The sequence below is a fragment of the Leucoraja erinacea genome, chromosome 33 (assembly GCF_028641065.1).
Source record: "Leucoraja erinacea ecotype New England chromosome 33, Leri_hhj_1, whole genome shotgun sequence".
NCBI lineage: Eukaryota > Metazoa > Chordata > Chondrichthyes > Rajiformes > Rajidae > Leucoraja > Leucoraja erinaceus.
In genome coordinates this window covers 9,487,481-9,511,990 of record NC_073409.1, presented here as the reverse complement: position 1 = coordinate 9,511,990, position 24,510 = coordinate 9,487,481, and the positions used below count along the sequence as shown (strand labels likewise).

Sequence of the window (24,510 nt, the reverse complement as noted above, 5' to 3'; positions counted from 1 at the left end):
GGCTAGGTCTTTGTTGCCTGGAGACAAGGAGGGTAAGGTGTGATCTTATAGAGGTGTATAAAATCATGAGGAGCATAGATAAGATCAATGCACAATTTTTTCTGGGGTTGGAGAATCAAGGACTATAATGCGTAAATTTAAGATGAAGAGGGAAAGTATTAATAGGAACCTGAAGGGACACTTATGTATGTGGAGTTTTATATATGTGCCACTCACTGAGGGTGGCACATATATGGAACAGGCTGTCAAATGAAGTGATTGAGGCTGGTACAATAACAACATTTAAAAGATATTTGGACCGGTGCATGGATATGATAAGTTTAGAGGTATTTGGGTCAAATGTGTGTGTGTATGTGAGATGAGCATAGATTGGCATCGTGGTCAGCATGAATCAGTTGGACCGAAGGGCCTGTTTCTGTGCTGCAAGACCCTATGACTATAGTAAGACAATTTAAATACTTGATGGAAGTTCACAACTTTGCAATCTATTAAGATGCTATTTTTTCCTATAAACATCAAAATGTAGTATTTAGATATAAAGATTTTATCTCATGGAATACTGACGTCAAGAGGGACTGGGAGATTGAAAGCTCTTTGTAACATAATCACGCTTCCAGAAAAGACAAAACATTCGTAAGGAGATTCAGTGAATGGAATTGTTAATTGTAAATCAAAGCTTTTCCACTGGCCTCACAGGACCAAAATAGGCCCTCATAGTCTCAGGAGGAAGTTGTACGTCATTCTGTCTTGCTTTTTATTAGCCTGACGTATATATTGTCCTTCTGCAGCTGCTGCTGAGCTTTTCTAACTGTAGGGCAGACTCCGTGTGTGTTAATGAATTTGCTTTTTCTTGTGAGGGTGCATTTTCCTCCTTTTGTTAAAGGAAACATCCATGTAATTTTGTTTTGACCCAGCCACCCTGAAATAGAGAGAGTTGCAACAGAAATTAAGCTAGGCTGCTTTCTATCTGTAGATTTTTAACACACTTGCTGGCCTACATATGATTGTGATGCAACTTTATGTCTTAATGTAAAGCAACCAGACTTTCACAATAGCATGAACCTCATTGTCAATAACTAAATGCTAGACTCTTGGGATCCATGTTAAAATGAGGGTAAAGAATATAGCTTTATTTGAGTTGTTTCCTGTTTCTGTGCTTCATAGATTTATAGTAGTCAATTGTTTTTCTCCCATGTGAAATATTTTGTTCACTGTGTGTGTGTGTGTGTGTGTGTGTGTGTGTGTGTGTGTGTGTGTGTGTGTGTGCGCGCGCATATTTACTGGTGCATCAAAGAATTTCCAGTCTTTTTTAGCTAAAGTAAGCATTAAATTTAGATTTAACTTTCAATATTTTTTGTCCCTTTTGCATTAATTGAAGTTAATGAACAAACTAAAGATTTCAAAATATAGCAATCGATTACATTTTCTGGAGATCACACTTTCCCTGGTCCTATCCAGCTGTATTTGAACGTTGCTCTGGTTATGTTTGCTGTGACTGCGTCAAGTGCTGAATGCGGAATGTAGCCAATAAAGCTCAACTTCCCTCCCCAGCTCTTGCGTTGAATGGTTCAGCCTACTTTGCATAAGTTCCCTCTGAGTAGATCCATGTGTGGAAAGATTAAGGAATTAGTCTGCCTGAAATTGAGTAGTTGAATGTGTCGCACAGTGAAGTGCACAGTTGCTGATCTCTCCACGCTAGATTTTAGCGAGCAACATGTATTGTGCTTATACAGTGCCTGGTATGGGTAGTAATTCACTTATGTATTACTACAATAGGAAAACGGTAAGACTGACTTTCTTTTATGCAACATTTCTGTTGTAATCTGATAACATAATTAGTGGATCAATAGATAATAATGCAGACCAGTGATCAGTTATAAATTATAACTGCTCAGATATTATTCTAATTAGTTTTGTTTAAGTTTTTAATAGATGGTTATTTAAAGTAAGATTCTATGTGGTTTTATATATTGAGATTTTAAGCTGTTATGAAAGTTGCATTAAAGTATCTCTGCTTAAATTGTCATTATTAACAGTTGTGATCACAGAAGATTTCAATATGAAATATTCTGAGTTTGTGATTGCCATTTTAATCTGTGCTTGTATTTTGAACATGAATGAAAGCTTAAGGACATTTTAACACAAAAGATGTGTTCATTTAGAAACAATATGAATCTCTGGGAACAATTAGGAAACAGCCAGTTGGTTAGCTCTGAATTTCCTGTTTAAAGATGAGGTCCAGGAGCTGGCTTTCATATTGTTCCATCTGCTTCTAATCAAAGAGCATTCTTGACCCTACAGGGAGTTAAATCTAATTTTCAGCCACGTCATTGAAATTCTCTTTGAAACTTGGGACTTTGCACACAGTTTTGCATCTTATCCTGCAGAACGATGCATTGTGTAAAGTAGGAAGTGAACAATCAGACTTATCCCCCCAAGAACATTGTTATTGTGGATCAAGTGAATGAGAAAACAAAGTATTATGAACAATTTCAGGATCTTGTGTTGGTAACCTTAAAAATCAGATTTTAATGTTTGGGACCGATCTTAAACACAACTGTGCCTACATTTTCCATAAATTGAAAGCATTCTTTACCAAATATGTGGAGAACTGAAATAGATTTAATAAACCCTGTGCAAGACTGCCTCGCAGGACTTGGCTTTTGCAATTGTGGGAAGTTGTAGTTTAAAAAAAATGTTGCCTGTCATGTTTAATTGCAGCTGTTCTTATGTGATCTGCGTTCTTGGGGCTTGTGAGTAGTCTTGGAAAGTTAATGTAATTTTGTGTTTTGTGTTATTACTCCATTAGAATATGCTCTTTGTTCTTGAAGCAGTCAAGCACAGCTTTGATCTTTTAAGTATTTCCAGCTTATTAAAGGATAGTAGGATTGGATATTGAGGGGCATCCAGAGAAAATTGATAGCATGTGCCTGCAGTAGGTCAAAGGTTAGCTTTATGAGCTAGCACAGTGAGTAAATAGATAATAAATTATGCCAGAGACATGTGTGGACCGTAGTGCACTGAAATCCTATGTGAATTCCAAATAATTCATTATATGTGGTTGACCCAAGAACGAGCCTGCAATATTCTTTGTTTTTATGAAATGTGGCACCAATAAGCATGGGAAATAACTTTCTGAAACTGGGATAAACTTGCAGAATTGGGTTTACGATTTGAAGTTTAGTAATCGGTAATCGTGGTTTTAAAATGCCAGAAATGTTGCTTGCTTGTAATATTTGCAGATTTTAGAAAATCAAATGCATCACATTCAGTTATGGTATTATTTGGATATTGGAGAAACAAATTAATCTATTTGAATATGATTTTTTTTTTGGTCAGATGTTTAGTGTTGATTACTTCAGTTACGATAACTAACTTTTATTCTGGCTTTAAGAGAAAGCGCTGAGATTATATTTCAATTGGCAGGGACTTGATTGTAATTGCATTTGATAAGCAATTGATCCAGTGACATCACTCCAATAATTGGTGACATTTTTGGTTTTCCCTAATTTCTTTATAAAATAACTTTTATAATTTGCCTGCGCTATTTTTTTCTTTAGTTGAGAAAATTGAATCTGTTGGGCAATGGATATCTCCAGAAATGCCGTTTTCAGAGGGTGCTTATTAGATGTTCTTTTCCTTCGCTCTGTCTAAAGTCTTGTTGCATCATGGTTTTTATTTTTACTTGAGTAAAAAGCAAGAAATTAACTGAGTTTGTTTATGTGATGGTCAACACTGGAATAGGGTGCAGAGTTTTAAATCGGGTCACCTGAATGCCATCCAGGCTCTGTTCTGCATTTCATTCAGGTTTTTAAGTAAATGATAATGACCCACCGCCATGACATTTACAAAGTAGGAGATAATTGACTTTGTATTTGAGTGAAATTGCTACCATGCAGTAAACACTGGGGTCATAGCAGTACAAGATGATGGATCACCTAGTGCTTATACAAAGAGCTATGATGTAGTGGTGTGAATCTAGCATATTGGGGTTGCCATATGGAGGTACAGATTTGAAGAAAATCTAATTAGAATATTTACCACTCCTAAACTATAATTATCCCATCTAAATGCAACAAGGATCTCATTTTAGGGTGTATTGTTCTCTTGTTTGGAGAAAACCTTTTGCCTAATCAATCTTTGGTTCAAATCAATATGATTTAAATGTTTAAACTTACTGCATGATTACACACAGTTATATTCCAAGCTAATATGTATTCTAAAATTATGTTTCTTTATTGATTGGTAAAGTTTGGGAAGCTGCTAACTCAGCCGCAGTGATTAGGATTGAACCCTGGTATGGTCAGTTTGATGTGCTCCCTGTAACCACGTTGATTTTCTTCTGGTGCTCCAATTTCCTACCACATATCACAGATTTGAGTTGGCAGTTTAATTGGTCAATGTATATTGCCCCTGCTGTATAGAAGGGTGATAGAATTGATGGGAATGTGGAGAGAATACATTACATTAAAAATTATCGCGGGAATGGGAGAGTTCCCTGTGTCAGCATGTCCTTAATGGGCTGAATGGCCATCTATGTGGTAAGAAAATATGGAAGTTAATATAAAGTAGGATGTAATTACTTGATTATTTAATTATTTTAAGAATATATTTTAAAGTTTTTATTAGTGGAGATAAATATTTAAAATATGGAAGATACAGGGCAAGAAATTAGTACATGGAATAAGTTTTGGATTGATATTGCAATGCACCAACACAGATATTATTTATATGAAACCTCTCGTCCACACTATCTCACGTTTGTTCGTGATACTTAAAATCTTGTTAAGATGTACTGAGATGTTAATATCCATGAATCGATTGATATTCGGTGGTTTTACCATGGTTGAGTCCCACCATCAATACTCATGGTGATAGGGATGCAGCGTTCATGTTGGCTCGATGATTAACTGAACCATTCTCACAAGTTGCTATAAGGGCAGAGGCTGGATATCTAAAATATAATCACTTGATTTATAATACCTCAACCTTTTCTTTATATGACAAAGTTGGGAACATGATAGAATGCTCTGCATATTCCTGGCTGAGTACATTACCAATAACATTTGAGGCTCAATTCCATTCAGGAAAAAGTATTTTTGAGCAGCAAAAACTCTCCCTTACAGATGGATTCCCTCCACTAAAATACACTGCAATTATTGTCCGAGTGACACTGAATGCATCTCCCAAGCCTGCAACTTTTATCATGGAGGCTGTGGGCGGCGTATGCATGGGAACCTGTTCCCATAAAAGTTGCACACAATCACAATATTGGATGTAAATCATTTTGCATCACACTATATGACTGGATTATTGAGCAAGAGACTTTTCAGTCATCCATGATCCATGCTCTTCTGCTGATCAGAAAAAGTGGGAGTTCATAAAATGTAAGAACCTGAAATCATTGTTTATCCTCTTTCGCTTCTCAGTAGGTTTATGATATTTGTGGCTTATGCTGCAGTAGGCATATAATGCTTTTTCAAACGTGAGCAATGGCTTGAATGCCGTATCAAAATATTTTCTTTCCTGTTATGTTGTAGACATATAATCGAGGTACTAATTTATTCCTTTGCATTGTGTGATCTATCATTCAATTGATTACGCTGATCTCACCCCATCTTCATTTTAAAATCTGTAAGAGGCCAATTGTATGATTTTAATAATTACACATTTGTATTGAATAAAAACTTCTTATCATGGGACTTGGGTAATTTGTAGTCTGGTATTTAGAGGTTTTATTAAAGTGCAAGCCATTTTGCTTGTGGATTAGGTTCTGCTTACATTTCAGCATATGTTATTGAGATGAGGTCAAAGCAGATGCCATGAGATTCAAATAATAAATGACCTTTCTGATTTGTTTTCAAGAGATTTGGGTTAAAGAGCCTTTGTTATTTAAGGGTCACTCCCCGCTGTAAATTACATCATATTTGAACTACTGTTTGCCATAACTACAACTGTTCACTAAGCTATGGGTTCATTAAAGTATGTTCAATTAAGCCACTACAGTTGTGACACTTTGGTTAATGTGTTTAAAAATAAAAGATATTTTGAACTTTAATCTCCCTTTAAAATGGGAGGTCTGCGTTTGCAGTTCAGTTTTATCCTGTGGATTTAAGAGTGTTATTCGTCGTAAACGAAGGGCATTTCTGCTTTTAGAAAAAACACTTTTTTTCGGCAGAAATCATTAACGAGGGCTGTGTCAGTAAAGATGAGTTTTATTAGCTTTTTGCTTTAACTCCTGTGGATTCTTCTAAGATTCTATTGAGCTTCACTTTCTGCCAGGCAGGCATATTGTCCACCAAAATGCTTTATTGATGATTCAGCATGAAAATTATGTTCATTTCTACCAGCATATCAAAAGAACAAGGAATAGGATCAGGTGCAATACTGGTCTGATCTATACTGCTGAAAATTATGTATATTCAAAGAATGACATGCTCATCTGTTCAATCTGTTTCCAGTTTGTAAATGCATGAATTAAAGATTAACTCTATGAAAAGGGTTTGAGGATTGCACTCTTGTTTCATAATGGATGTCTGTATAATTTTGTTGCTGATCAATCACTTATTGAGTGGCATTTGCTGAAAAATGTTGTTTAGATTTCTTGGCCAGCTTTTCTTGAAAGTATTGAATTTCTATGGCGGGTGTACTTAAAATCAAAGGCACAGGATGCTGTCTGGTATCTTTCTGTTAAGGTGTAAACCTAGCTGTTGAGTGCCAATGGATTTTGGATGTAAGAAGCCATTGCAGTTGAATGTGGCTGACATGTTTAACTTCATGACTAAACTAGATAGTTATCAACCCTTCTGCAGCCACTTTTATTGTACTGCCGAACTTAATTTTCATGACATAAACTTTTCATCACTGGTTGGGCATTATTCATGGGATGTTCTGGTTTCTGTGACCAGATACACTTCTTGAGCCATCAAAATGGTGTTTATCTGTAATTGTAATTAAGCAATATTTCTAAGCTCTGTTGTTTAGTTTCATGCTCTGTGTGGTGATAGTGGGATGAAACTTGTGAGTAGCTTGTTAAACGTTTAATTGGCAAATGATTTGGAGGAGGTTGGATGACTCGATCTGTTTCTCATTTGTGATCTGTTCTGATTATAACTTGGAGGAACTCGGTCCTTCTGTGGATTGGCTGACTATTGATTCTCCATCTGGAGTTGATTAAATTATTGAGACCACATCAATAAGGTTCGGTGCACAAAGCCTTTGATCCTAGAATTGAGGCTGTTTGCATATTTGAGAGGTATGCATATTTTTGACAGGCAAGAGTATAGGAAAAAGAACAGATGCTGCTTACAAAATAGAATGCTTATTTAGAGCCAAGATTACTTAATATGTATAAAACGTTTCAACAATGCTTTAGTTTAGTTTAGAGATACAGCGCCGGAACAGGTTCTTCAGCCCATTGAGTCCACACCGACCAGCGATCCCCACACATTAACACTAGGGACACACATTAGGGATAATTTACAATTTATACCAAGACAATTAACCTACAAACCTGTACGTCTTTGGAGTGTGGGAGGAAACCAAAGATCTCGGAGAAAACCCACGCGATCAAGGGGGGAATGTACAAACTCCATACGGATAGCACCCGTAGTCGGAATTGAACCCGGGTCTCTGGCACTGTATACCCTGAAACTCTACCGCTGCACCACATGTTTACACATTGCCATTTTATTTGCTAAATGTGGCAATAAAATAAAGAATATATACAGTGCCCTCCATAATGTTGGGGACAAAGACCCATCATTCATTGTTTGCCTCTGTACTCCATAATTTGAGATGTATAATAGAAAAAACTCACATGTGGTTAAAGTGCACATTGTCAGATTTTATTAAAGGCGATTTGTTTACATTTTTGTTTCACCATGCAGAGATTACAGCTGTTTTTACAGTCCCCTCCCCCCCCCCCCCATTTCAGGGCACAATAATGTTTAGGACACATGGCTTCACAGGTCTTTGTAATTACTCAGGTGCATTTGAAAGCCTCCTGAATGAAGATCTAAGAGAGCTATCATCATCTAGTATTTCCTCCAGTCTTTCTGTCACCTTTAGAAACTTTTATTGCTGTTTATCAACATGAGGATGAAAGTTATACCAATGAAAGTCAAAGAAGCCATTATGAGACTGAGAAACAATAATAAAACTGTTAGAAACATCAACCAAACCTTAGGCTTATCAAAATTAACTGTTTGGAACATCATTAAGAAGAAACAGAGCACTGGTGAGCTTACTAATCGCAAAGGGACTGGCAGGCCAAGGAAGACCTCCACAGCTGATGACAGAAGAATTCTCTCTATAATAAAGAAAAATCCCCAAACACCTGACTGAAGATCAGAAACACTCTTCAGGAGTCGGGTGTGGATTTGTCAATGACCACTGTCTGCAGAAGACTTCATGAACAGAAATACAGAGGCTACACTGCAGATGCAAATCACTGGTTAACCGCAAAAATAAGATGGCCAGTTTGCCAAGAAGTATTTAAAAGAGCAACCACAGTTCTGGAAAAATGTCTTGTGGACAGCTGAGACGAAGATTAACTTATACCAGAGTGACGGCAAGAGCAAAGTATGGAGGAACTGCCCAAGATCCAAAGCATACCACCTCATCTGTGAAACAAGGTGGTGGGGGTGTTATGGCTTGGGCATGTATGGCTGCTGAAGCTACTGGCTCACTTATCTTCATTGATGATACAACTGTTGGTGGTAGTAGCATCATGAATACTGAAGTGTTTAAACACATCCTATTTGCTCAAGTTCAACCAAATGCCTCAAAAACTCATTGGCCGGCAGTTCATTCTACAGCAAGACAATGATCCCAAACATACTGCTAAAGCAACAAAGATGTTTTTTCAAAGCTAAAAAATGGTCAATTCTTGAGTGGCCAAGTCAATCACCTGATCTGAACCCAATTGTGCATGCCTTCTATATGCTAAAGAGAAAACTGAAGGGGACTAGCTGCCAAAACAAGCATAAGCTAAAGATGGCTGCATTACAGGCCTGGCAGAGCATCACCAGTGAAGACATCCAGCAACTGGTGATGTCCATGAATCGCAGACTTCAAGCAGTCATTGCATGCAAAGGATAATCACCAAAATACTAAACATGACTACTTTCATTTGCATGACATTGCTGTGTCCCAAACATTATAGTGCCCTGAAATGGGGGGACTATGTATAAACACAGCTGTAATTTCTACATGGTGAAACCAAAATGTATAAAAATGGCCGTTATTAAAATCTGATAATGTGCACTCTAACCACATGTGATTTTTTTTTCTATTACAAATCTCAAATTGTGGAGTACAGAGGCAAATAAATACATGATGGGTCTTTCACCCAAACATTATGGAGGGCACTGTAGATCATGACTTTGTAAAAAAATACCTTGGCACTGTTGAAATCTCTCTTCCTTTTCTGTTCAAAAGTGGTTGGAAACTGGAGATGACTCTTGATGTAAAACATATATTTTTAACTTTCTCAGTGTTTTCTCACAATTAAAACACAAACTACCTTTTTCCTTTGGTTTTCAGTGAACAGTGGATAGATTAAACATCAGGCTGATCAAATGCTGTTTGTTTGTGCAGCAATGATGGAATTCACATGACAAAGTTCCCTAAGACCCAAGTTAAAACTATGTTATTATATGGTTTCTTTTTCTGGTCAGCACATAACCTTAGGATGCTGATGCACAAAAGCATGGATTTGATAGGGAGGATAAGTTCTCAGTTTATTCAACTGTTAGCCAGTTTAAATTGTTCACATAGTTTTTTAAAAGGAAAGGTTTGTTGGGCGTACAACTCCCATTCCCTTGGTGTGGGATTCATAAAAACAACACAACAGCTTTTGAAAAGATTTAAAAATACAAAATACAAAAATATTTACACAGGAATATGCACTCATTAATCATCGAACTAGCGTTTTCATATCTGAAATATACTTCTTGCTAAGTAATTTGAAGCAAACTTTCAATTAATGAACTATTGGTATTGGTCGCATGTACTGAGACATATTGGAAATTTTGTTTGGTGTGCTTTCAGGTCATATCGTATTTTACATGAGTGTAATCAAGCCATACACGTTTACTACAGGTAGTGTAAGAGGAAACATTCCAGAGTGCAGAATGTAGTGTTGCAGCATTATAGTGTTGCAGCAACAGAGAGAGTGCAGATTTACAATAAATGCAAGGGCCACAATGAGAAGATTGAGAAATCAGGGCTGTACCCTTGGCTGATGAGAGGACCATTCAGTAGTCTGATAATTGAAATGCTCCTGAATCTGGCAGTAACTAATCCACCAAATTGTGCCAACAGTCCTTGCCTTACCCCGGGAACAATTCTGACACTTTGACAAAAGGTAAAACTGCAGGCAAGGCTTTGTCTTCTCAATAACTTTCTTAGTTTTAGTGTCTCATTAAAATCCACAAATAAAATTAATTCATTTAAAGAACCAAAAGATCTAAACTTTTTAAAGTGTTGAAGTAAAATAATGAAAATAAAATAATTTACTTTCCTCTTTGCCTCTAAATCCATGAATCCTCACAGAAATCATAACATGCAGTCATAGACTGCCTAGACTGATCTGTGATCAGACAGGTGATTTCCCGACTGTAATTCTGAAGAACCCAAGCACGTTTGGGCTCTGTGATTGAACCACACACTGAGTGTAATGATAGATGTGCAACCTGTCATTCATCGAATCTTAGACTTCAGATTTCAGCAGCACTTGCACGGGATGTCAAAGTTTGCAGTTTCAATGGTAGTTTTTAGAATGGCTATTTTATTTTGATACTTGATTGTTGATATTTAAGTTTGGAATAGAAATAATAAGAGTTTCAAACACATAATCTGACATTAATTTTGATATTTCTGCCTTCAGGTTTACGCACCTTCTCCTAGCTCAGATGATTTTAACAGGGATTCTCCCAGTTACCCATCACCGAAACCACCCAGCAGCATGTTTGCCAGTACGTTCTTTATGCAAGGTAAGTTTGGTTATCAAGCATTCTATAAGAATAATGTATGGGGGTGAAGAGCACAATCAGTAAAGAGCATTCCAAGTTGTGTTGTTTATGTAAAATGCTGCTTGAATCCAAAAAAAAAATCATTCATAATATAGTGGTCATAACAACTAAATTATAAATTAACTTTTTTATTGTTGGCATCTGCTACATTTATCTGTAATGAATTTGTATCCAAAATTGATTTAATCTGCTAAGAATTATGGCCATGTTGCTTATTCTCCAGTTGTCATTGAACGCCTTGATTTTTGTATTATATATTTTCCATTGTTGTGAAGAAACTGTTTTGATTTTCTCTGTAATTGATAAATAATTTATTTTCCATATTAGAAGGAAATCATAATTCTTCTGATCTTTGGAATTCCTCAAATGGAATACACCAGCCAGGTTATGGAGGAATGTTGGGAAACTCTTCTCACGTCTCTCAATCTACTAATTACAACAATCTCCATACACACGATCGCTTGGTAAGGATAATTTGTGCTTGTCAATTAATTACACTTTTATTGTTTGGAGAACGTGAAATGGTAGTTTTGTTTTAAGTTTATGCTGAGAATTGTTATGAGTGAATTGCGGTGATCTTTGTATGAACCTTTAAGTGGATCTTTACATCTGTTTTAATATTTCAATAATTAATTAACTCTTAAGCAGAGATGATAGGCAATAGGTGCAGGAGTAGGCCATTCGGCCCTTCGAGCCAGCACCGCCATTCAATATGATCATGGCTGATAAGTACCCCGTTCTTGCCTTCCCCCCCCCCCCCCCCCCCCCCCCCATATCCGCTGACTGCGCTATTTTTAAGAGTCCTATCTAGCTCTCGCTTGAAAATATCCAGAGAACCTGCCTCCACCGCCCACTGAGGCAGAGAATTCCACAGACTCACCACTCTCTGTGAAAAAAAGTGTTTCCTCGTCTTCGTTCTAAATGGCTTACTCCCTATTCTTAAACTGTGGCCCCTGGTTCTGGACTCCCCCAACATCGGGAACATGTTTCCTGCCTCTAGCGTGTCCAAACCCTTAACAATCTTATATGTTTCAATGAGATCCCTCTCATCCTTCTAAACTCCAGAGTGTACAAGCCCAGCTGCTCCATTCTCTCAGCATATGACAGTCCCGCCATCCTGGGAATTAACCTTGTAAATCTACGCTGCACACCCTCAATAGCAAGAATGACCTTCCTCAAATTAGGGGACCAAAACTGCACAGATGAATGCATATAAAGTTCACTGCCTACTCCTATACTTGGTAGATTGAAAAGTTTAGAATTCAAAAAAAGCCCCGAACAGCTGTAAAACATGAAACCTATGTTCAGCCAAATACAGAATATTTAAGGGATAATCTTTTCAAGGTGTCTTAGGTGATTGTGGAATTTGATCAGTGATAAGAAACTAATCCCTCCAGTGAATGTTTTCATATCAGGGGACAAACTTTAAAAGATGCATGATTCAGAAGGTAGACAAAAATGCTGGAGAAACTCAGCGGGTGCAGCAGCATCTATGGAGCGAAGGAAATCGGCAACGTTTCTGGCCGAAACCCTTCTTCAGCCTGAAACGTTGCCTATTTCCTTCGCTCCATAGATGCTGCTACACCCGCTGCGTTTCTCCGGCATTTTTGTCTACCTTCGATTTTCCAGCATCTGCAGTTCCTTCTTAAATGCATGATTCAGAAATTGTAAGAGAGTGGTTGGTAGTAGTGGAGTAAGGGGAGTGGTGAGGCAGTGAAGGGATTTTGACATGACACCAAGAATTTTAAATATGATACATTGGATAAGGATACTTAGAGATATAAGTCAGTCGAGTTGGTTCTGTGGGGTTTAATCTGGGAAATGCAAAGGAGATCATGTAAATTTATGTCAAGTTTTGTTTTCCAATAAGTAGCTTTGATGTTCAAAGCGGAAGGTACATCAATAAAATAAAAAATCAAGTGCTTCAGCTCATGTTTGGAGCAAAGGCACAAGTTACTAAGGTAACAGTTGCATTTTGTCAATTTGCAGCTGAGTTTAATCAGCATTACATTCAATGGCAGCTGTAGTTGGAATGGAAAGAGCAATTGGGAAGCACAAACCTTTTCTGGCTAATTCTTAACAAATTTTGTTTAGAACAACAATGGAAACAAAGTCTTTTTTAGAGTTGAGTAGAGTCATATTTGTATTGAGTAGCTTGACCTGAAGTTATTTGAATTATATTAATTTACAACTCATGAAAATCAGAATGAAATATTTTTTGATAAAGATTTGTTTTTTAATTGCATTGTAAACTTAATTTATTAAGGATGCATTCAATTGTTAAAGAGCACCAATTTCATTATGCCATTAATGAAATATTTGACAACTTGTTTTTAATTAGTTTGGACGAATGAGAAGATGGAATTATCAATTTAATCATGGGGGTGGCTCTGAAATGCAGTTTATCACTGTTGTGATTATATATGCAAATGTATTTAGCAAACTGCTCTGGGTTTATAAATGTGTATCTCTTGATATTGCAGTGAATTCCACGAGGTTAGTTTATACAGATGTAGAATCATGAATTTTAGCACTGAAAGCTTCTGTTTGACTCGTAAACATGTTAGCTCCAAACCTTTATTTGATATTCTTATTTCCTCCCTCTGATACACTATTTTGGATATATCAATTGTCTGTTTAACTAATTCATGGTTTATGTATTTTTTGGCTTCAAGTTATTTCTTTGAGAAAGTTGGTTATTTTCTTTCGGTTAAGTGGCACCTTTTCTTTTAGAGTCATACAGCATGGAAACGGGCTCTATGATCCAATTCCTCTGTGCCGACCAAGGTGTCTCATCTAAGCTAGTCCCATTTGTCCATGTTTGGTTCATACCCCCTCCAATCGTTCTTAACCATGTGTGTGGCCAAATGTCTTTTAAATGGTGTTATTGTACCTGCCTTCAAGATTTCCTCTGACAGCTTCTTCCATAAAGATACCACTCTTTGTGGAAAAAGTTGTCTCTTGGGTTGTTTCTTACCTGCAATCTACACCCTCCTGTCTTGGTTCCCCTATAATGGGTGAACAGATTCTGTGAGTTCAACTTATCCATTCCCCTCAAGATTTTATATAATATCTCTAAAAAGTCACCAGATCTCTCTCTCTTTCTCCCTATCCCCATATTTATTGTCCAGTGAAGCCAATCTGTAGTTAGATCGCCAAGAGGTGGATTAAGGAAGTGTGTTTAATAACACTATCTCTTGCACACAAGCTCCTATTATGATGAGGCATGTTTTTGATTACTATGGATAAATTAGCATTTTAGTGTCACCATTTTCAATTCATTTTGAAATTTCTAATTCAAGAAAATACCATATGCTTTTGACTTCTTTTTAAAAAAAAAACTAGTTTAAACGTTTGATTGAATCTTATTTCAAATAGGGATGTTGCAATGGATATTTTAAGAACTATGTATATATTTTAAATAATATTTAAAATCCAGTTCATTTAATTTGAGCAAAAAACATTTTTTGTAAGAGGCATGGTCGAGGAAGTGCGAGACTTTAGTGCTTATGGTGTTTGATCATCTTGAGTTGCTGGACTGATAGTTATGAAGTCATGTACAGTGCCCTCCATAATGTTTGGCACAAAGACCCATCATTTATTTATTTGCCTCTGTACTCCACAATTTGAGATTTGTAATAGAAAAAATCACATGTGATTGTAGTGCACATTGTCAGATATTAGTAAAAGGTATTTTTATACATTTTGGTTTCACCATGTAGAAATTACAGCTGTGTTTATACATAGTCCCCCCCCATATGAAATGACATAATAAAATCTGACCATGTCAAAGTAACGTGTCCCTTATTATTATGTTGTAGATTTGTTGTTTGTAAATCAAAATCCACCAGTAACGTAAAGGGTTGGTGAAGTTTTAATTTTACTTTGATTATGTGTCTTTAACATGTTTGACTAATACATCTAATCAGTTATTTTTCAAAAAGAAGGGTGTTTGTAAGCATGTTCTTGTGGTACGAACCAAGCAGTTCCATTCCGATTTAGTGCGGTTTCACGGAAGTCTTCTCTGTCAAATAGGATGGCTGTTAAGCAGGTTCTACTGTAATTATTTGACTGTTCTCATCCAGGGTTGTTACTTGGTGTTTTTATTTTTATAGAACTATCCACCACATTCAGTTTCACCTACAGACATCATCCCCAGTCTTCCCCCAATGTCTAGCTTCCATCGAGGAAGTACCAGCTCCCATTATGCTGCAGCCTCACACACACCACCAGTCAATGGATCAGAAAACCTTTTGGGTATGTTACAAAAAAATGTTCACTTCCACGCCCAAGTGGAAAGTAATAATCAGCTAATTGATTAAAAAAAAAATGAAGTTGCATTACTTGCAACTGCTAAATTGCAATTTTGTTCCTTAATTTAAAAAAAAAATCCAGCTTATGCAATTAATTGAAGATATATGGAACAAAATTTTCATTCAAGTGCAAAAAACAATGTTGATCCTTTGAATAATCCAAGTGTTTTATGCTCCAATTATATTGTATATAGGGAACAGAGGAAATGCAGCTTGGGGTGCACAGACAGGTGATGCACTTGGAAAAGCTTTGGCATCTGTGAGTACTGAATCAAACCTTTTAGCATCTTTAAAAAAAAACTTAATTACCCAAACTAGTTTACAAAAATTCTTTGACAAGTAGCATAATTTCACAGGGGAGCAAAAAAAGACCCTCATGTTTGATTTTTAACCAAAATACTGACCTCAAGGACATTCATCAACAACACTAATGTGTGCTGATTTAACCCTTTGAGAACAATAATATTTATTTTCATAAATCAGAACCTTTAAAATAAAACGGCATTTGCAAGAATGATGGAAAATGCACACATTTTGAAAGCTGCAAGGGGCGTTCAGTACTCAAAGGGTTAACTAACATTTCCAGTGTAATATTATCCTATGTTTTTTTAATTTTGATTTTATATTTGCACTAATTTAACAATTTCACATCTTAAAAGTTGCATGTTGGTAGATCACAATTTAGTAAAGTTTTCAATTTATTTTCCAGAGCATCAGCTTTGTTCAAAAGAAGTAATATTAAAAAAATAAGTACAATAAATTCCTTCTGATTTTTAGGCTGTTGAACTTGCAAGTTCAAATACTAAGCTATAATTAATCCAAAATGCTAGTAAGTGGAATGCTGAAAGTAGAATTTTCTGATGTCAGTTTTGACGTTTAACCCGCTTCTGTTGTCTGGGAAGTCTTCCTATTCGATTATGTACTAAGCTTTGAAGTTCTCCCGAAAGAATGAAGAGTGACATTTTGAAAGTTATGACAGAGGCTGGAGGCAAGTGGGTTGCCATTTCAGCAAGCTTTTGGGTATTTGGTTGAAATTGTAGTATTCACAAATAATGGATATGCACATCATAATCATAGTGTTAATGATAACTATATCTATTTTTTGATTTGGACACATGAGGTGCTGACGACAATTGTGAACATCTTTATGGGGAATTGAGTTATTAAAAATGCATATGAGTAAAGCGATTGAAAACGTTGGCAGGACAGTTTTTCCACTGCACAGTATGACATTATTGACTGAATCAAGTTGAAGATTATATCGTTTTTGTGTTTATAGTATTACTTCAATGGAGACAGATTTTCATTTTGGAACTGAACTTGAGATTTAAATCCTGCTGGATTCAAATTGTCAAATAGTAATAGTTTAGTGATTATCTAGAAGAGTAATGATTTATATTTGTCTTTAACATTGAAAAAAAATGTATCACAGAAATGCCATCAACCAATATTTGATTTCGAGCCACATAAGGGGATTAGGGGATATGGATTAAAGTTTTGTCAAAGATCTGAGAGGAAAAAGGTGTTGAGAGACGAAGGCATTAGCAAAATAATTCCTGAACTTAGGGATCAATAGCTGAAGGCACAATCATCAGGAGTGGATTAACTAAAATTGGATTTACTCAAAAATAAAGTTCTTTGAGAGCTATAGGCATTTATGGAGTTACATTAAAGTGAGTTCATGGGAGAATTGGTTGAGAATTTTTTTAATGAAACATTGTTGAGTGTTGAGTTCCAAAATGACAAATTGCAGTTCTAATGCTACATTTGAAAGTCATTAAACCTTGGTGTGAGGAGCTGGTTTCTGAAAGTAATATAAAACATTTAAAAGTATGAAGAATGGCAAATATTTGAAATTCGGTCATTGAAACCAAAATTAAGTAAGAATGACTATGCAAGTAATCAAGCAAGAAATATTTGTGAAGCTTCTACATTCTTTGTTTAATGGAAAGAAAGAAACAGTTAAAATAAGTCCCTGCAAGAGACAGGATAGAAAGATAATCGGGGAATAACTGACTCTGGCATTTGGCAAATATTTTGTAAAAGTAGATGACAATAAATTATATATAGAGAACTATGGGTCATATGAATGAGAAATTGATAATTAATATTAATGAATGTTTCTGCGAAATTTAATAGGGCCAAAGGCCAACATATTACTTGTACATGAGGTTTATTTACCCACTTTGATTGAGAATACAATTGAAGTTTTTTTGCAAAATGTTCTGCATTCGCGAGTGACCCCAGAAGATTAGAAGATAACCTATGCAGCACAAAAAAAATCATAGATAATGGGAACTTCAGTTTTGTTAGCTTAACATAATGTGTAGAAAGGGCCGAAATTCATGATGAAAATGATGACAAGAAATTTTAACATCTAATTAAGAATATGCAGATCTGTGGAAGAGAAATAACATTTTATAAATGTACTTAGGGTTTTGAAGATGTAGTTTGGATCAATAAAGAATATATATTGTTCAACAGCATTAGTGTCTGCAGAATTGGCATGGCCATCAGAAAATATTGGAACAAGTAGACAATTTTCTGGTTGGTGAATTTGCTGTTGGAGTGCTTCAAGCATCAGTCCTCATTCTCTGTTAACGATCCAGATGAAGGAATAGTGTGCAAACTGATAATTTAAAGCTGGTTAAAAGTAAAGCTGTATAACATTCGCACGGTGTCCTGAAAGCGAGTCATGAAGCAAACGGGTTAAAAGAATTGGAACCATTTTTGAATTTAGAGAATTAAAAAATCCTTTTACATATAATTGTGCAACAAGCAATTTTGAGAGCAAATTATATTTTGGTCTTATGCAAGAGGAATGGAGTGCAAACTTTGCTGCAAATTGTACATGGCTTTGGTGAGACCACACCAAGAGTGTTGAGTGCAGTTTTGTTTTTTGAACCCAAGAAAGGATATGTTTGCTGTAGAACCAGTATGTGCAGATTCCAGGGATGGGGGGTATCGCCTTATGGGACTGAATAGGATGGGCCTATATAATCGATGGGAATATAATGGGAATGGAATGCTGAATCTCATTCTAACATGATTCTGAGTGTAATTGGGAGGATGGAATCCGTGGAAAATATTTTCATCTATAACTTCTAGAGGTTGGAACCCACTGTGCAGCCTCAGAATAAGGGGAAGCTCAAATAGGCATGAATCTACATTTTTTTCTGCTCTCGAGGGGTGTGGTTGATTTTTTTAATTCAGCACATTCAAGATTGAGATCAAAAGATTTGGGGCTAAAGTGGGATGGGGGGGGGGGAGGCTGATACATGGGTGAGTGAATGAGTAAAGGATATGCAGTAAATTGCAGGATATTTTAGTGATGCTAGACTGGCAGTTTCTGAAAAATTGTATATTAATCCTATTAATATGCCAACGTGCTTTTAATTCAATTTGTTTGCACATTGTCCAATTTCATAATAAATATTAGTTTCGGTGAAGCTATTGTGTTTGAAGAAAGCATGAGAAATGGTGCATATAAAGTCAGCATGGGGAAGAGGAGCTCCAGTGAACCAGATGCCGAACAATCAATATTTGTGTGGTGTGGTCGATTATTGTTTTACTGTTACCTTGTTTTTATTACATTTGTGAAGCAGACTTGGTGGAGTGGACGTGGCTGGCCTTAAAGGGTTAGCTCTGCTCCTTCTTGAATTCTTAACTGGAATGTAGTGTAACTGAGCATAGGTGAATGTGAATAGATAAAGATGCAAGGTAAAGCACAACGTTTGAAGGGGTTTCTTTAGGGAGGGGAGAACAAGGATACCTGGCCTTTAGTTTGATGGAATGATGAAGTCTAGAGGCCCACATTATATTACACACTGATTACATTTTCAGGACAAGAAGTAATGGTATGTGAGAATTTCAAGGTGACCACTGCTATTGTTTTAAACCTATATTCTATATTTAAAGTTTGGTAAATGGATGAGATTAAGAATCTTGAAACGAGATGCAAAATTGAAAATTGATACTATCCATTTCTGTATGGTTGATATACATTTCTCTTCCTGCTGGGTCACGGACTATTATCTCATACCTTACCTGAGTGTCTCCTACTGATAGTTAAACACAAAATGCTGGAGTAACTCAGCAGGACAGGCAGTATCTGGAGAAGGATTGGGTGACGTTTCGAGTCAAGACCCTTCTTCAGACCGTCTCCTACTGATAGTTGAGTGCTGGGTTTTGGAATGCTAACGGATGACCAAGATTGAATTTCCTAATTGTTGTCTCATGTATGGACTCGAGAATGATGATCAAGAGTGAGAACAATAAACAATTTCCCCTTTTTGATTAGGGAGTTGAGAAGTTGATTCTTATTTTCCCAATATTGTCCTTGATTGAAGTGTCATGATTCAACATTGGCTCATTTCGTTTATACATGACTCTATCTGTTTTTGCATGTTTTCTGGGAAACGGGAAAATTTGTATTTATGGACAAAACCAACAGGGTTGTATTTTATTTGTATTTAACATATTAATAATGCTGGAAATTTAATAATTTTCTACACTCTTTTGTCATGCTATTTAATGGTAATTCACAGTTGGACAAATGATAAAGAAACAAAGATTTTAAATTGTGCTTCTAAATAAGTGTTGCTGCCATATATAATAGTGTACCATATATAATATTGTAAACACGGCTTAATGAATTTTGAGGATTAACTACCTTTCTTCCTTTCCCAATTCCTTAACTATTCACAGCCCTAGGTTTGAATCTTGTATAACATGGAAGTACCAACAAACGTTTACACAATTTAATGAAAATGATAGAAATAATAGGTTGTTAGAAGGTAGTGCAATCTTGAATGGTCTATATTATCCATTGTGTACCATTTGGCAGTGGCACGTCAATCTCACAATTAGAATGGTTATCAATTGTGAAATTGTGAGCATCAGTGATAGGATGAGAATTTTTATACTGACGAATTGTAATGTTTATGTTGGCCTAAAATAGGACACCTTGATAGTGTCCTCTGTGATGTTCAAAGGAAAGACTCTGAACTCTTGAGTCCATTCAGAATAGTTATCAAATCCTTAGATGGGGTGGAAGTTTTTATCGCAATAAATATCCCAATTTGAACCATCACAGTATATTTTCAAACGTAGTTACTTGTGGGTCTCTTTGTCTTGATTGCTCTTTGAGTTGTTTTGCTGTTATCAAAAGTCAAAGAGTTAGCTTTCTATTGCTTTGTGATGGAAATATATCTTATACTTGTGTGTTGATTAAAATATTTGTGGAAGATCATGTTTCGGGTCAGGTATGATGTACAGATGGATAAGAGGTTAGAACTGGTGCAGCAATATGTTATCCATTTTTATGTGTCTAAGCACGAGGTGCAAAGCAAAGCTGATTTATCAGCCTATTTTTATAAGATCTATGTATCCCTCCAGTATCAGTTGCTTTCAACAACTTGGTTCTGGTTACTGATTTTGCCCCCTTCCTTCGTGCTCTCTGCCCACCACTCATGTTGTCCCTTCTTGTTAATACATGTTTTTCCCCGCTCTCAATGAGGAAGCAGTTTAGGTCCTTGTGTACTGTTTCAAATTGAAACTCTTCCCTGTTAGTTCCTGGTGAACATTAATTGTCAATGAGAAGAAACTGTCATTGTCTGAAGAAGGGTTTCGGCCCGAAACGTTGCCTATTTCCTTCGCTCCATAGATGCTGCTGCACCCACTGAGTTTCTCCAGCATTTTTGTGTACCTGTCATCTCAGTATTCTGGATTATCTTTGAACAGAGATAGAAGAGCAGTGTGCTAACTCAGTACACCAACCAGGCCCTATCACTTTGCATTTTTTAATCTTATTTTTTTAATATATGCTTGCGTGCATTTGAAAGAATGTGATTTATCAAAATAATTTGTCACCTGCTTCAAAACCAAAGTAACTTATCACCAGATTGTTGAGTGAATAAATTGAAAATATGTTTTTAAATGCATTGTTTGAGGAGGGAAGGTCAGAATGGAAAAGTAGAATTTCACTGATAGTTGGACCTGGGTTGCTACAGTAACTTGATTCTGTCATCCCATTTTACTTGGCAAGAGAAGCCAGGTTATTCCTTAAATCATTCTTGTTGTAGCTGATGATGATGCATTCCATCTGCTCCATCATTACATACCACACTGCAGACTATAAATCCCTTGTTTCAGTCCATCTGTTCTTCCTGACTTGCAATTGTTTCAACATTAAATTTGTAACACTGAAGTTTTCTGTTAAAGAGAAAGCATATGTTTTAAATTACCAACTAAGTCAAACATGTTTTGCATCTAGCTGTAAAACAGAATACTGAACAGAATTGATTCGATTTTTATATTGCAAAAATAGTCTAATATATAATTTTTTAGAGGATTTTGGAAATTACTTACACTTTTGTTTTGCTAATTCTGTACAGCAGGGGCATCGGATAAAGGAGGATAAATGTTTTAAATATTTCATTCGTGTCAACCGATAGTGAAATATGATTCCTGTTAATTTTGTACATAATTAGTTTGTGAACCAAACTTTAAAATGACTAGAGAAAGTGCATATTGTTTACTTGGCGTCTGAATTTAATATTGTAAATGTTAAATTAAAAATATTTACTTTAGGGTGCAATGCACTTGGAGTCTGAATTTAATATCGAAAATGTTAAGTTAAAAATATTTGGGGTGCAGTGCCTGGTAAACCCCCTGCCCCACAGCTCCAGTGACCTCAGTACAGTTCTGACCTCCATTGCTGTATGTATGAAGTTTTCTCTTTGTGATGGTATTGGTTTCCAGAGTGCGATGGTTTCCTGCTACATCCTAAAGGCAAATGCATTGGCAGGCTAATTGGCTACTATAAATTACCCAGAATGTGAAGGTGAGTGATTGGAACTTGGAATGTGGGGAGAATAAAATGGGTTTAGGATAGTGTAAATGGATACTCGATCACACTCGCGCATACCTCTGTGCTGTATTACTCTAACTAATCTACCAATGTAAGAAAGCCAATTTATAAGGTTGGCTTTGTGAATTAGGATGCCAGGATGCAATTTTTCAATTTAGTCTCAGACAGATTTGTACATTTCAGGGGGGTTATTTGCATTGCAGGTTGATTTCCAATCTCAAGTTTTTTCTACTGAGTTTATAATCACAACCGTCTTTACAGGCAATCCCTTTGTATGTTTGATGATTTGCGCATTTCCACCTAATTTCCACCTTAATATTTTAGATTAATTAATTTGGAGGGTGGGTCTGTTGTTATAAAAAACATATAAAATTGCAATTCATCATCATGATGAATGATATAATAACAGTTCATGGTTGTACAGTGTGAAATGGGCCCATTGAAAACTATTTTTTTTCAGTCCCTACCTGGTCGGAGATGCGGCTTTTCTCTGGGCCGTATCTTCGCCCCTTCCTCGCGGCCTACCACCGGGACTGGAGCGGCATTTCCTGCCGGGGCCAGCTAGAATTTTGACTTCGGCGGCGGCACAGCGCTGGGGCCCCATCGCGGAGCGGGCGATGCCTTGCCCGAGTCGCCGTGCGGTGGGCTCCGGAGTGCTGAGACCGCCGACTCCCAACATCGCGGAGCTGTTGTTGCGGAGCTTCCAGCCGCGGCGGTGCTGACTCTGAACACCGCGGAGCCTGGGATCTCTCGCCGAGATCGACAGTGTCGGAGCTCCGACCAGCGCGCCCTGTGGACTTCGGGAGCCGCGGACTCTGGCAGCAAGCGGCCGTTCCAGACGCTCCAAGCCGCTGAAGAGTGTTCTCCCGAGGCTGAAGCCCCATCATCCGGCGAGAGGGCCTGAACATCGGTCCGCCATTGCGGCGACTGCGGAGGCCTCAATAGGCCCGGCCATGGGTGAACGAAGGGGAAGAGGACTGGACTTTATGTTCTTTTTTTAATGTGGTGTCTTACCTTTATTGGTGTGCTGCAAATGGCAACTCAAATTTCACTAGAAATGGTGTATGTGACAATAAATGTCCTTTGTCCTTTGTCCTTTAATGAAAGATGACTGTGATTGTTCATATTATATCATTTTTGTTTGGAAACCTTTAGGATAAATGATAACTTGCTTCCAAGCCAGTTTTGTGGATCTGATTAATCTAATGTAATTCCCTTGTGAACTTTTGAACAAAAAAAATTAGGCAGTAGCCGATACTTTGCTGTTGTAATGATAAAACTATCGTCATTTTTGTCATGACACTATGTAATATATAAGCAACCTTGGGATTGTCAACCAAGTGAATTAGTGGTGAAATCTGAAGTTGCTCACAATGATTTGATTCTTTACATTGTTGGCAGCCTTCTTTCTAATCAAGGGAGTAGATGAAGATTTCTAGTATTAACAATTGAGTTTAATTGTAAACCGCAAAAAGCTTACAATTTGATGGGCAGTGTCAAAATGAGCTTTAAAAGAGATTCTGTGCTTTAATCGTGTCTATTTTGTAAAGTATGGAAATGTTACATTGTGCCTTTTAAACCTTTGTTTGCTGTTCATTGCTAATTTGTGATTGGCTACTTAGCCATGTAGGTAAATGTTTTTTAGTTTGAACTTGGCGTTGATACATTTTCCAATAACTATAAGTAATTTGATGGAAGGAATAATCCATAACTCAAGGCATCATGTCAGTGAGATAGAAGGCTGGAAGCTAATCTTCATTTGCACCAGAAGATCAGGTTACAGCCTTTAACTTATTACCGGATGTTTCTCATACAATAGGCAATGCTGGGAATTTTAAATTAATGATTTCCTGTGAATTCCAGGATATGATGCAAGTACACGCATATTGCAATATCTTTCTGCAGAAAGAAATGTTCATTAAAAATGTTGCTTTATTACAGTAAGACACTGATACAGCATATTTGGCTTTAGATTAAGTATTTGCAAAAAATTCACAATGTATTATAATTTATGCAATTAAAGCAACTATCTCGTATGGAAACTAAAGGAGTATATTTATAAATCGGTTGATGAATGTTCAACCCATTTATCATCTTGATTTTAATATTTTTGAATGTTGCTTTGGTAATCATTCAATGGTTCTTCATTGTCACATCTGGTCAGCACAGTGAAATTCTTTTGCACAACTCACAAATGCACAGTCGTCATATTTTGACGTGGTTTGCAAAGGAAAAAGAAACAGTCCAAAGTCCAGTCCACTTGTTGGAAGTACTGGAGCACACCTGACAG

The 24,510-nt window shown here is 36.7% G+C and overlaps 1 protein-coding gene across 17 annotated transcripts in view; it reads left to right on the top strand.

Moving 5' to 3' along the window:
• Window positions 1–24,510, top strand: part of tcf12 (transcription factor 12) — a 141,274-nt gene that overhangs the window by 79,707 nt on the left and 37,057 nt on the right. For 13 of the 17 annotated variants that reach the window (XM_055661230.1, XM_055661239.1, XM_055661235.1 and 10 more), the window contains 4 exons: window positions 10,892–10,997; window positions 11,364–11,500; window positions 15,152–15,293; window positions 15,544–15,608. The exons of 1 other annotated variant lie outside the window; for it this stretch is intronic. In XM_055661230.1, coding sequence (XP_055517205.1) covers window positions 10,892–10,997; window positions 11,364–11,500; window positions 15,152–15,293; window positions 15,544–15,608 — 450 coding nt within the window. Of the gene's footprint in view, window positions 1–1,600; window positions 1,784–10,891; window positions 10,998–11,363; window positions 11,501–15,151; window positions 15,294–15,543; window positions 15,609–24,510 lie in introns of those variants that run through there. 3 more of the 17 variants (XM_055661241.1, XM_055661246.1, XM_055661237.1) reach the window with 3 other exon arrangements.